General features: G+C 36.0%; 1 protein-coding gene across 2 annotated transcripts in view; it reads left to right on the forward strand.

Annotated features, from left to right (window-relative positions):
• Window positions 1-15,116, forward strand: part of FCHSD2 (FCH and double SH3 domains 2) — a 291,907-nt gene that overhangs the window by 110,005 nt on the left and 166,786 nt on the right. For both annotated transcript variants that reach the window (XM_082659936.1, XM_082659937.1), the window contains exon 4: window positions 9,118-9,194. In XM_082659936.1, coding sequence (XP_082516062.1) covers window positions 9,118-9,194 — 77 coding nt within the window. The remainder of the gene's footprint in view (window positions 1-9,117; window positions 9,195-15,116) is intronic.

Below are 15,116 nucleotides of genomic sequence, written 5' to 3' on the forward strand. Positions count from 1 at the left end.
GTTGCATTATTGTCGCTTTTGTGTTGAGTTTTCGTAGTGGAATGTTTTAATTTTCTTCTTCCTTTTGCGTATATTCTTTGCGGTTATATTTAACATTCTAAAGTTGTAAGACTCTAATTTGAATTTACACCAGCTTAACTTCAGAAGCATTACAAAAACTCTGCTCCTTTACAGCTTCATCCCTAACCTTTTCATTTATTGATAGGACAGAATTATGCTTTTTTATATTATGTATCCAAAGACATAAACTAAAATTTTTTTATGCATTAGTTTCATATTATATAAAAAACAATATGTGGAGTTACAAAACAAAGTTACAATAACACTAGCTTTTGGACTAACAATTTTTTAAAGAAATGTATAGTCTCTTAAACCAAGTAGAAAACAGAAAGTGGAGTTACAAACCACTGTTACGATAATCCTAGCTTTTATAGTTGCCCATATATTTACCATTAGTGAGATCTTTATTTCTTCATACTGCTTCAAGTTACTGTCTAGTGTCCTTTCATTTCACCTTCGAGATTCCCTTGAGCATTTCTTACAGGGCAGGTCTAGTAGTCAGGAACTCCCTCAGCTTTTGTTTATCTGAGCATATTTTAATATCTCCCTCACTTTTGAAGGACAGTTTTGCTGCATATAGTATTTTCAATTGACAGGTTTTTTTCTTTTAGCACTTTGAATATATGGACCCACTGTTTTCTGCCCTCCTAAATTTCTGTTGAAAACTCTGCTGATAATCTTATTGAAGATACCATGTATGTGGCTATTTGCTTTTCTCTTGCTGCTTTCAAGATTCTCTTTTTGTCTTCAGCTTTTGACAGATTGATTAGAATGTGTCTCAGTGTGGGTCTCTGAGTTCATCCTACTTAGAATTTGTTGCGCTTCTTGGCTGTTTATATTCTTGTCTTTTGTCAAATTGGGGAAGTTTTTGACCATTATTTTTATAATCTCACTGTCCCTTTCTCTGTTCTCCTTCTAGGACTCCCACAGTGCATATATTGGTCCACTTGTTGGTGGCCCAAAGGTTCTTTAGCCTTTGTTCACTTTTCTTCATTGGCGAATAGGGGTTCAACAATGGCCACCTCTGTGTCTGCACCTTTGTGTCTCCACATCCTTGATCAGAAGCAGCAATCAGTGATCAGAGCACAGATCCCTGATACTTGGAGGACGGGCCCTTATTGCCCATGGTGTCTCCTGCAAGCTGCATGCAGGCTGCTACAGGAACAAGTTCATGGCTGCTTGCCACTGGGCTGGGAGGTGGGGGGTAACTGCTGCTGAGCTAAGTACAGAAATTGGTTGAAATTAACTTTGTTTAACATCCAAGCCTTTCTCTGGAAGTTACAGCCTTTAAAAAGACTTCAGAGTTCCAAAATAGTTATGTGAGACTGATTCTGTCATTGAATCTGTTGTCTGTGTTGGGAAACAGAATCCTGGTGCTTGCTACTTTGCCATCTTCCCAGAATCCTCTCCTGCAATAGTCTTCTAAGTGGGACTATAACTCAGAAACAGCCAGATGGAAGAGATGCATAGGACAAGTATGTAGGAAGGGGTGTAGGGCTTCCATGCCTTCTCTGGGTGTGCCACTCTCCCACCACCTCTACGTGTTCACCAGCCTGGAAGCTCTGTACCCCGTACTACTGGGGTTTTTATGGAGGCTTCATCATGTGGGTGTGATCAATTATTAACTCCATGTCTAGCCCCTTTCTCCTCTCTGGAGATTAAGAAACAGGGCTAGAAATTCCAAGAATATGGCTTGGTATTTCTGGTGACCAGCCCTCATCCAGGAGCCCACCGAAAGAGTCACCTCATTAGAACAAAAGACACTGCTATCACCCAGGAAAATAATTGGGACTTAGGAACTCTGTCATGAACTGGGGTCAAAGACTAAATGCTAGAACAAAATTCTCCTAGCACCGCTATTTACAAAAGTTTTATGAGCTCTGTGCCAGTAACAGAGACCAACACATAAATATTTTCTTTTATTTCACAAGGTATATAACTCTTGGATTTGGCTCTTTTCCACTTGGCAAAATGAATTTAAGATTTATCCAGGACTTCCCTGGTGGTTCAGTGGTTAAGACTCTGCACTTCCACTGCAGAGGGTGTGGGTTCAATCCCTGGTTGGGGAACTAAGATCCTGCCTGCCGTGTGGCACGGCCAAAAAAAAAAAAAAAGTTGTGTAAATTAATAGCTTTTATTACTGAATAGTACTCTGTTCTAATGATGTACCATATTTTGTTTAACTGTTCACCTATTGAGGGACACCTTGGCTGCTTCCACTTTCATGAATAAAGCTGCTAGAAACATTTGTGTGCAGGGTTTTGTGGACATCAGTTGGCTAACTACTTAGGAGTGCTGTTGCTGAGTCATATGGGAAGTCTGTGTTAATTTTATAAGAAATTTCCAAATTGTTTTCCAGAGTGGTTGTACCATTTTACATTTCCACCAGCACAGGCGTGTCCTGTGGCTCTGCATTCTCACTAACATTTGATAGTGTAGTATTTTTTTGGAATAGCTCAAAGAGCTATTCTAATAGATATGTAGTGGTATCTCATTGTTGTTTTAATCTGCATTTCCATAATGACAAGTGATGTTCAGCGTTTTTCATATGCTTATTTGCCATCCTTACATCTTCTTGATGAAGTGTGTGTTCAGATCTTTTGCTCATTTTAAAAGTTGGGTTGGTTTTCTCTTTACTGTTGAGTTTTAAGAGCTCTGTATATATTCTGGATACAAGTCCTTTATCAGTTATGTGATATGTGTGTATTTTTCCTAGTCTGCAGCTTGTTTTTTTTTTTTTTTTCTTCATTCTCTTAACAGTGTCTTTCCTAAAGGAAAGAATTTAATTCTAACAAACTTCAAATTATCATTTTTTCCTTCATGTATCTTGCTTTTGGTGTTGTATGCAGAAACTCTTTGTCAGAGGTCAAAGAGATTTTCCTTTGTGTTCTCCTGCATGTTTTGTACTTATGTACTTTACATTTAGGTCTATGAACTGTTTTGGGTTAATTTTTGTGTAAGTTATGAGATAAGTGTTAATGTTCATTTTTTGGCATATGGTTATCCAATTGTTCCTGCACCATTTATTGATACCGACTATCCTTTCTCCATCTAATTGCCTTTGTACTTTGTGAAAAATCAATTTACTGTATTTGTATAGATCTATTTTGGGGCTCTCTTCTGTTCCATTGAGCTATGTGTCCATTCTTTTGCCAGTACTACACTGTAACATTATAGTATAGTAATTAGCCTTGAACTCGTAATGTGAGTTCTCTTTGTTCTTGTTTTTCAGAATTATTTTGGCTATTTTAGTACCTTTACCTTTCCATATGCATTTTAAACTCAGTCTTTTGATATCTACAAAAAAGCTTTCTGGAATTTTGATTTGAGTTTCTTAACAGTGTGAACTCTTCTAATCCATTAACGTGAGGTTTTCTTGGATTTTTTTCATCAGTGTTTTGGAGTTTTCCACATACAGTTCTTACACATATTAATATTTTGTTAGATTTATACCTGAGTATTTCATTTTCCGCCCAGTGCTATCCTAATTTTTTTTTAAAGTTTCAAATTCCAATTGTTCATTGCAGGTGCATAGGAGAACAATTGAGTTTTATATGTTGACCTTGTATCTTGCAACCTTGCTAATAAACTTATTAGTTCCAGGAGGGTTTTTTGGTTTTGTTTTGTTTTTTTTTTGTAGATTCTTTGGGGTTTTCTACATAGACAATCATGTCATCTGTGAATGGAAGTAGTTTTATTTCTTCCTCTCCAATTTGTCTACCTTTTACTTCTTTTTCTTGCCTTTTTGTACTAAGTGGGACTACAAATACAATGTTGTAAAGGACTGGTGAGAGAGGGCATCCTTGCCTTATTCCCAGTCTTAGGGGGAAAGCATTCACTTTCCATTAGAAGTATGTTAACTCTAGACTTTTTTTTTTAATGTAATCATTTATTATTTTTTAATTAATTAATTTATTTATTTGGCTGCATCAGGTCTTAGTTGCAGCACACGGGATCTTTTGTTGTGGCGCGTGGGCCCTTTGTTGCGGCTTGCGGGCTTCTCCTTAGTGGCAGGCAGGCTCCAGAGCACACGGGCTCAGTGGTTGCGGCACATGGGGTCTCTAGTTGTGGCACATCAGCTCCAGAGCACGTGGGAGCTGCCAGCTCCAGTTGCCCCGCAGTGTGTGGGATCTTAGTTCCCCCTCCAGGGATTGAACCTGCATCCCCAGCACTGAAAGGCAGATACTTAACCACTGGACCACCAGGGAAGTCCCAATAACTGTAGGCTTTTGTATATACCCTTTATTAGCTTAAGGAAGTTTGCTTCTGCTACTAGTTTCTTCATAATTTTTATCATGGATGAGTGTTAAATTTCATCTCTTTTTTATTCTGTTTGGTCCTCAAATCAAATAGGTCATTTAATATGTCATTAGAACTTGTCTTTTCTTATATAGCTAAATTTAAACAAAATTAATCTTTATTTTTGATAAAAGGAAAAATCTAAAAATATCTAAATACATATTTAATATGTAACATGAGATTAATACCTCATTTTATCATGAAATGAATAGAAAAGTAAGTAAAGACAATTTATTATGTAATTTAAAATAATATATTGATTTTTTTTACCTGAACTTCAATTATATGCTGTACAAGACAATGAAAAATATTTCAAAACTTTGCTTAAGGGGGGATGTGAAGTTCTCTATTACTATTAATTTTAGAATAGTTAAGACATTGTATAATTTATGATCGTTGTATAATTTACGTCAGTTTGAGAAGTATCCAACTTATGCAGTGGACTTTAATTTTTAAAAGTCATTTACATAATGTTGGGAATTTCATGACAAAAAGGTATAGTATATTACGTAACATGGCTTCCTATAATTTTGAAGTGCCATCTGATGTCATATCCTTATAAAATTTAAATATTAGTTTCTCTGTATGTTAGCGGTGAAAAATGGATACAGAATAACCTGTGTGAGATCCATGGGGCACACTTCTGCTCAGCTTTCTGTGGTAAATGGGCAAAAGGTTAAGCCATCAGTCCATTTCCCAGTGTCTATTGAACAGTGTCTTTCTTTGTGTTGCTTCACTTGTTAGAGCAATATAGCAAGTGTTATTGAGAGGTGAAACAAAGCAAGTCTTACATCAAACACTGATGGCTTTTTTAAAAGTTGGAATGGGATATTATTGGATGTTGCAAAGAGTATATTGATAGTACATTTTTATAGAAACCACTGCTCCAGAGTAAACTGTATTGGAAATCAAATCAACATTATGTATTAGTGATACTCATGTAAATATAAATATTATATCTAATGCATCAGTTTTAAAGAGTAATGTAATGTAAAGTAATGTTGTGGGCCAGGGAAGTGATTCAAAAAAAAAAAAAACCATTTAAAAAAAAATTACCAGCCATGGGTTTATCTTCCTTAGCCATTTACTTGTGGTAGATTTTACTTTCTATACAAATAAACCTTTTATTCATAAGATGTAGCTTTAAGCATAATGTAAAAGGTAAACCAATTAAGTATAGAATGCTTTCAGAAGCATGAAGTGTTATTTAGGACCTTTCTATAAGGGCCATGGAGTATTTCTTGAGCATCCATGCAGATTAGATCTTGAACAGCTGCATGGAGCACACAGAAGCCATGATTCCTGTCTCTCTGAACTAACTTGAATAAAGTCTTTCATCTAAAGATCTCACTGTTTGTCTATTTCATGAATCCCTCATCTCATCTCTGAAGCACTCCATTCAGTTTAGTACAGTTCAACATTGTGGTTTAGAGCTCTAGAAATTGCTCTTGTAACTTATAATGCACAAAAATAACAAGTTGAAGTAATTTCAAAAAATTTTAAAGAATTATATAAATCTACAGTGATTTTGTGGGCAAAGATTTAGAATGATAACTAGGGATTCTAATTCAAACTTAACTAGATTCTAATTCAAACTTAACTGTGACTTTAAGTAAATTTTGTATGTCCTAAGCGTCCAATTTCTCTGTAGTTATAACAGGGACTAACAGAATTAAGAGAAATAAGTGTATTGAGATGCTCGTTAGTAAGTTCACTTGTTTTATATAAATTTACAGTGCTGTCATTCTGCCCTCTTAGTCCTTCTCATAATCTGAGGCTCCTATCATATCCCATGTTCTATAAAAATTGTTCTGCAACCACTTTAGCAGTTATTAAACTGAAAAAGACACTATCATATTATTGAGATGTAAATTTGTTAAGAACATATCAGATGATCCTTTCCTCCTCTGGGTACTTGTATCACATATTGCCACTTATTTGGCAACCCATCCGTTGCCTCCCATTTTATGCTGTATGCTTCCTATTCCTGTCTACATATTATGAGTTCTTTGAATTCAGGGATCTTAACTTACTTGAATCTTCATAAAAATTAATATGTACTGCCTTCTAAATATGGAATAAACTTTTTTCATTGCTTCAGAGTATCTTACACATATGTTCCCTTTCAGTAATGGAGATGGTCAAATTTGACTATAATTTACTAAGGAACTTATTTATTTATTGTATAAAAACCATCTGGTCATAATCTTAGAAATCTGATATATGTTTTTTTTATTTGAGTATATGAAAATTAGGGAACCAGAGAAATTTTGATCTAAACATTTCTAACTCAGAATGGCAAAAACACAAAAGGAGTTTGAGTATTATACATTAGAAATGGAATAATGTAGGTGGCATTTATTCGTGCAATCAGGGAACATTGTTGGTATCAACTAAATACTAGGCTCTTTGCTATAGCCTGGAGACATAGTGATTAAAAAAAAAGAAAGAAAGAAAAAGACAAGATCTGTACCTGATGGAGCTTATAGTCAGCAAATAGGCAAAGCATATTTAAACCAGACAGTAACAATGTATAAGGGTTATGAATACAGTAGGCTGATGAGAGAGAGAGCAACTGACTGAAGGGTGAGCTACTTTGTATACAGTGATTAGGAAAGCCCTCTTAGAGAAAGATACAAAGTAAGACCAAAAGGATAAGGAAGTACCTAGATTGTGGTCTCTAAATATGGTTTCTCTCTGAAAGTAATCAGAATTCCTTGGAAAACTAGCTTACTGCAGATCTGGAATAGGGACTGTAAAAGAAAACAAAGAAATTATTAAAGTCTATTGGGGTCATGATATGGGAGCCAACTTGGAGGAGCTCCCACTGACCACAGATGTAGCATTTGGAGCATCAAGAGAATTGTGACTGCAGTAGATTGAAACACATCCATTATTCAAAATATGTGAGTTCATAATGTTACTTTAAAAATTCATTGTTCACTTTTGGACCAAAACTGGACAGTCAAGTATTTATCTTGCCTTTCCTCTGAGAACTGTACCTCAGCATACCCAAACAGTCCAGGAGGGATAGTTCTTTAAAAAAGAATTCAAGTTAATAAATGCAGAAATAATGATAAACTATTCTTTTTTTTTTTTTTTTTTTTGCAGTACGCAGGCCTCCCACTGCTGTAGCCTCTCCCGCCACGGAGCACAGGCTCCGGACGCTCAGGCTCAGCGGCCATGGCCCACGGGCCCAGCCGCTCCGCGGCATGTGGGATCCTCCCGGACCGGGGCACGAACCCGCGTCCCCTGCATCGGCAGGCGGACTCCCAACCACTGCGCCACCAGGGAAGCCCTAAACTATTCTCTTTTAATGAAATGAAACCAAACACTTAGGCATTTAAACTTTCCACATTTTTCTTTATATACTTTTGAATATTTTGTGTTCGGAAATTTAAAAATCAGTTTAAAGGAGGGGCAGCAAGAACTCAGCTGGTAGGAATGGGAGTGGTGGGAAGAGATTTCATACAAATAAAGAACGGTGTGAACAAGGTACAGAAGTGAAAAAAAAATTCTGTACGTATTCAGGGAAGACTAAGTAATTGTATTCCCCAAAGTGCAAGGTATGTAAGTGGAAGTATTGTGGATATGCAGTTATATGTGAGTTTTCAGAATACATAGGACCTGAAAATAGTGAAACCAAACTATTGCCAAATTCAAAAGGAACTCGAGATTCAAAGGAGCTTCTCTGTAGTTCCTGCTACCCTTTGGGCTCATTGAAATAATGGTAAACAGAAACATTCAACAATGGATTTAATTAAGCCAAATTGATTTGGCAGCAGACCTTAGTAGAAAGGTACCATGTATAGAATGCACCACTGATTTTACTTGAGCAGCTTCTGCTTAAAGTAGGCAGTCAGTTAATGTGATTGTTCTTCATCTCAGCATTTTATTTGTTCTTTTTAAAGTTGCATATATAGAGATGAATATCCCAAAGTTAATGATTTCTGATCCATTACATTGGACCCTGTTACAGTGTTAGGGAACCACATATGTTTCCTTCTAAAAGTAGTATGCTCTATACTCAGAGTGAGTAGTTTAACCTTGCCAATAAAATCCTGTACCTATTATGGATACTCTTGTTTTGTCCAGGTTCATGTTTGTATGGATAACAATAAGTGAGTATTTCTTTGTGAAACTAATTTTTTCATTTTAAGTGATTTGTGCCATGGTATTATTTAAAAAGAAAAAAACTCTTAAAGTCTGTCTTGAAAATTACTAGTATGGAATAGCAACAAGGTTTGTCCATTAATTTTACAAGCCAGTGTTTATCTGTCTGCTCCAAATTGAATGTGTTGTAGTCTTTCCTGGTATATGAGTTTGACTGCTGGGATTCAAAAATGCAGTATATGCCGCAGCAGAGGAGTGATGGAAAATTGAGATGTCAAGCTGAGTAATCAGAGCTCTGTGGAGGTGGACAGCTGTGTTCCCTGTGATATACCGGGGTAGTTCGTTTTTATGGCTGGTCACATAGTTTGGTGACGTGGAAAGCATTTCAATTAAGTTTCAATTTTCTCATCTTTATACTCACCTTTTTCCTAAAAATGAGGACGAGAGAAGACTTTGAAAATAATGAAACAAGTTATGGTGTTCTACCATTTATCATTGGTTCTTTACTTCTGAATTAAATTTATATATGGAAAGATGGGATTTGCTAAGTAATGTATTTTAAGGAAAAGAGCTTCCTTTATAGCACAATAATTATTTTATAATTTATATTACATTTTATTATATTAAATATGTATTTTTTAACAGGGTATCCAGAAGTTGGCTAGTCAATATCTGAAGAGAGATTGGCCTGGAATAAAAGCTGATGATCGGAATGATTACAGGTAACTTAATAAGTAGCTCTTGCCCATTTTCTTTAAAACTGGTTTCACACAGAGCCATGTCACATATATACAACATAGACTCCAGTTTTTTAAAACATTGCTTCTTTCCTCTGCTGTGTTTTTAGATATAATATCAAAATTATCAGACAATGTTAATGTTCTACAACATATATATTGTATATGGAATAGATCATTTTCATATGTCTTAAGCCAAGATTCCATTTTGTTTAACTGATACCCACATAAGGAATTTAAAGCAGATAGATGACAATGGAACACAAATTGTTTCCTCAGTGTCCTATAAATGAAACACATTATCACAACAATAATGAAACAAGATTGTAATTTCTATCATGATTATTGATTCTTTACTTCTGAAACAAATCCTACATTTGGAAAGATAGGATTCTGTGAGCCTAGGGGAAAAGAGTTTCTAAATTATATATATTTTATATATATGTATATATACATAGTATACAGACACACCCACAAGGTATCTAGAAATTGATTAGTCAATATCCCACATACAAATTTTAAAGAAGGTAGACAACAATGGAAAATAAATTGTGTCTTCATACAGATGTCTTTAAAATATTTATAATTTTGTTTAGAATTTGGTGTCTTTTTTGCAGTTAATTTGAAAGTATTTATTAGCTTTTGTGCTCAAGACTGTCCTTAGTGTTGAGGGAACCAGAAGTCAAAGACAGGCTTTCAGAGCTTGCAGTCTGGTTGAAGTTAAGACTAATTATTACTCATGAAACAATAGCAGAGAATCCAGGGTAATTAAGAACTCAGTATTGAAGTGTGTGGTTTGGAATCTGAATATGAAGTCAAGTTGCTGGATCATCAGGTAATTTCTTAATGGAGATGGAAAACTGCAGGATACACAAGAAACCTTAATAGTTCTTCACAGTTGCAAGACTGATAACTTGGAAGGTGGCATGATAGCTATAAATAATACATCTGTAGTTGCAATATGGAATAATAAAGCAAAACAGGAAATAAATATAGGAATTTTCTTGTGGACTTTTCAGTATCTACAAAATTCAGCTAAGGGGGGAAAAGAGAGGAGATGAAACCCTAGGCGAAAGAGACAAGCAGAGCAAAGCCTTGAGGTGAAAGTGAGAATGATATGTTCAGTATTGCTGGCATGAGGAAAGCCTGACCAAGGAAGAGACTGGTTGCTAGAGAGTAAAGAAGGACTCCAACTTACAGATAGGTTCTATTCCAAGTTTGTTTGAAATTCAGGATGCAGGTTACCAAAGAAATAAGGATAAGGTTCTGCTCCCAGGCTAGCTTATGCAACCTAATTTTTAAAAGTATGTTAAGCCAACTTTTACTAAATATTTACTGTATACCAGATACTATGCTAGGAACTTTATCTCCCATGATTATCAAAACGTGATAATCAAACCTGTGAGGTACATATGATTATCCCCTTTTTATATATGAGGAAACTAAGTCTTGGGTTGTATGCTTTACTCAAGGTCACACAGCTATGTAAACACTCAGTCATTTATTCATTCATTCTTTCTTTTTTCATTCTTTTTTTATTAATTAATTTATTTATTTTTGGCTGCGTTGGGTCTTTGTTGCTGCGCACAGGCTTTCTCTAATTGCGGTGAGTGGGGGCTACTCTTCGTTGTGGTATGTGGTCTTCTCACTGCGGTGGCTTCTCTTGTTGTGGAGCATGGGCTCTAGGCGCATGGGCTTCAGTAGTTGTGGCATGCGGGCTCAGTAGTTGTGGCTCGTGGTCTCTAGAGCGCAGGCTCAGTAGTTGTGGCACACAGGCTTAGTTGCTCCGCAGCATGTGGGGTCTTCCCAGGGTCGAACCCCTGTCCCCTGCATTGGCAGGTGGATTCTTAACTACTGCACCATTAGGGGAGTCCCTCATTCATTCTTTATTTATGAGATAGATGTGAAATATCTACTTACATGCTAGTTGTTAAAGTAGACTTCAGGATTAAAGAGAGTAGAAGGTATGGTGCCTGTTGTTAAGGAGCTTAAAGGAGATAGCCACTATAAACAGTTGCGATATTGGGTAGTAGTAGAGGTGCATTGGGACTGTAGAGGAAAACCTAGGCTTCTAGAGCTGAGTCTTAAAGGATGTGCAGGAGTTTGTCAGCATTGGGCAGAAGGAATTCTAAGCAGAAGTAACACCTTAAATGCAGGGAGACATGAGAAAATATGAATGTTAGGTAGCAATGAAGTGTGTATGGGTTGGAGGGTAAGAGGAGTGGTGGACCTGGAGGATACCTAGATAGGCATCATGAAGGACTTTGCATATCACAGTTTCTTTTTTACTCAGAAGATAACAGAAGCATCAAAGAATTTCCATAAGAGGAATGACAAGTTCAACATACTTTAGTAACTGTATGAAGGTGGACTAAAGGGGTATGAAGGTGGACTAAAGGGATATGAGGAAGAATTCAGAAAGAATAGAATTGCAGGAATTTAATCCCTCATCATTTCTTATTTGAACCATGAAAATTATAGTAGAAATTAGGCTGTTGGGATTCAGATTCAGGGGCAGATTTCAGAGATATTTAGAAAACTGAAGCTAGAGGACTTGCTATTGATTTGGCAGTTTTGTTTTTGTGTTTGTCAAATTTGTTCTGAGACAGACTACAAACAGTTTTCTGTAACTGTCAAACTATAAAGTAGTTTTCTCAGTATCTAAAATAGTTCTTGGAAGATAGAAAGCATTTGATAAATATTTACTAACTGAAGGACGAAGTAGAGGGAGGGAGAGGAAGGGTTGTAGAATGACTCCCAGGTTTTTTAACTTAGGCAACTGAGAGGATGGTGGTGCCATAGTGAAAAAAGACAGTAGATCAGGATTGAGGGTGAGAATGGCAGTTGCCATTTTTTGTTTGTTTGTTTGTTTATTAGGAGTTTATTTCAGCTCCAGTCAATTAAAATTTCCCTTTAACTTTTTTGTGTTTATATTTGTATTGTTAATTTAAAAATTCTTACCCAAATAATGCATGCTTGTTGAATGTGTAACAGAGTATAAAGTGTACCTCATCCTCTTTGCCAAGCATCTTCCATTCACATTTCTACTAGAGTAATTGCTGTTAGAAGTATGTGGTCTTTTCTTCCATATTTTTCCTGTGCAGTGCATACATGAACATAAACAGTTGTGCTGCTTTTAACAGAACTAGAATTATTATATACATATGCTTTTGTAATTCCCTCCACACATACACCTTCCATACACACACCTAAGGAGTCTATTTTACTTTATTTTTTATTTATTTATTTTAATTTAAATATAGTTGATTTACAGTGTTATGTTACTTTCAGGTGTACAGCAAAGTGATTCTTCAGTTACACATACATATATTTTTTTCTGATTCTTTTCCATTATAGGTTATTACTAGATATTGAATGTAGTTCCCTGTGCTATACAGTAAATCCTTATTGTTTATCTATTTTATATATAGTGGTATGTATCTGTTAATCCCCTACTCTTAATTTATCCCTCCCCCTCCTCTTTCCCCTTCGGTAACCAGAAGTCTGTTTTCTCTGTCTGTGAGTCTGTTTCTGTTTTGTAAATAAGTTCATTTGTATTATTTTTTTGGATTCCACATATAAGTGATATTATGTAGTATTTGTCTTTCTCTGTCTGGCCTACTTCACTCTGTATGATAATCCCTAGGTCCATCCATGTTGCTGCAAATGGCAATATTTCATCCTTTTTAATGGCTGAGTAACATTCCATTGTGTGTGTGTGTGTGTGTGTGTGTGTGTGTATGTGTGTGTGTGTGTATCAATCACATCTTCTTTATCCACTTATCTGTTAATAGACACTTAGGTTGCTTCCATGTCTTGGCTATTATAAATAGTACCACTGCAAACAGTGGAGTGCATGTATCTTTTTGAATTAGAGTTTTCATCTTTTCCGGATATATGCCCAGGAGTGGGATTGCTGGATCATATAGTAACTCTATTTTTAGTTTTTTAAGGAACCTCCATACTGTTTTCCATAGTGACTGCCCAGTTTACATTCCTACCAACAGTGTATAAGGGTTCCCTTTTCTAAGGAGTCTATTTTAGATGTCCCTTCAAACTGGTTTGTTCAGGTCCCCTCTTCTTTTTAATGGCTATGTTAGTGCCATAGTGTGGGTAAATTATAGTTTGTTATCCATTTCTCTGTTGGTAGTTAGTTTATTACTATTGCAAATAATGCTGCAGTGGATAACTCACGTATGCACATAGTTATATCTTTGTGCATTGTGAAAGTATATCTATAGGGTTAATTCTTAGAGGGGAACATGCTGGGTCAAAGGGTTTATACATTTAAAATGTGAAACTATAAATTAACCTTCATAAACTCTGTCTTAGTATATTTTACATGTCTTCAAATTTGATTTGAAACTACCCATTTCTTTTTATTTTTTACCAACAGGGCACATGGTCAATCTTTGAAAATTTTTGCCATTCTGATGATACATGCACCATTTAATGCCATTAAACCCACCCCCGTTTGCCTGGAAACTAGACTTCTGTAATAATACTTTCTCTAAGACCTTTTTTTTATTATTTTTTTTTAATCTTTGAGGACAGGTTTTTCGTCCTGTCTTAGTCTGTTCAGGCTGCTATAACAAAATACCACAGACTGGGTGGCTTATAAGTAAGAGAAATTTATTTCTCACAGTTCTTGAGACTGAAGTCCAAGACAAAGATGCCGGCATGGTCAGGTTCTGGTGAAGTCCCTCTTCTGAGTTGCAGACTTTTCAACTTTTAGCTGTGCCCTTACTTGGTAGAAGGGGTTTGGGAGCTCTGTGGGGTCTCTTTTATAACGGCACTATTCTGCCTTCACCTCTGCAAAGCCTCACCTCCTAATACCATAGTCACCTTTGGGGATTAGGATTTCCACATATGAATTTCAGGGGACCACAAGCATTCAGACCATAGCAAGTCCTTTCTATGTAAATATTTCTTGGCGTTCCCTCAGCTCTCTTGTGACTGTTTTAAGTAATCTTATCTATATTTCTATCTTTAAATATTGCCTATAAACTAGTAATGATCTGTGTTTTTATTAACTCTTCAGCTTGGGAACCAACAAGTCAGCTGCCTCCAACTGTGACTTCTTTTCAGACCTCATCTTCTGTTAGGAATGTTAAGTAGCTGCTTCTCTGTCTGTGATCTCTCCCCTTCACAATTTCATTGCCACAGTACCACCAACCTGTACGTCTGTATGTCTCACCCTACTCTCACCCTACTTGAAAATCTTCTATTGTTTCTCCTTGCTAATAGTATGAAATTAAAAAAAAAATTTTTTTATGATATCAAAAGCCAGGAAGAATCCTGACCCCAGATTACCTTTCTTTGCTCCTTTCTGGCCATTTCTCCTTTTTTCATGCTTGGTTCCCCAACCCTTGGGCACCTTAAGCTACAGTTGTACTGCAGTTCTTATCACACCTCAACTGGACTGAGTATCAGTCATTCTCCCTGCCTTTACTTCTGTTACCTAGGCTGAGGATAGTCTCCCTTCCTACTACCAAAAACAGCAATACGTGAACACTTATTTATTAAACACCATACTTTCTCCTGTTATCAGTCACTATGTAACTTAATCTTAGATTATGAATTTAACTTGTCACATTTTCTAGAGTCTTCTTGATGTGTGGTGCTGTATTCCAGGCCAAGGGTAGATCTGTGATTTTTGTTTGTTAAACTTTTGTTTTTACTTAAAAAAAAATTATAGATTCATGTGCAGTTTTAAGAAATAATACAAAGAGTGTTCTTATACTCTTCACCCACTTCCCCCAGTAGTAATAACTTGCATAACTATAATACAACATCACAACCAGGAAATTGATATTGATACGATCCACCAATCTAATTTAGAATTCACCAGTTTTACATGTACTTATTTGTGTGTATGTAGGTGTATGCATATTAAGTTCTGTGGTG

The sequence above is a fragment of the Grampus griseus genome (genome assembly GCF_964374135.1).
Source record: "Grampus griseus genome assembly, chromosome: 8".
Classification (NCBI taxonomy): domain Eukaryota; kingdom Metazoa; phylum Chordata; class Mammalia; order Artiodactyla; family Delphinidae; genus Grampus; species Grampus griseus.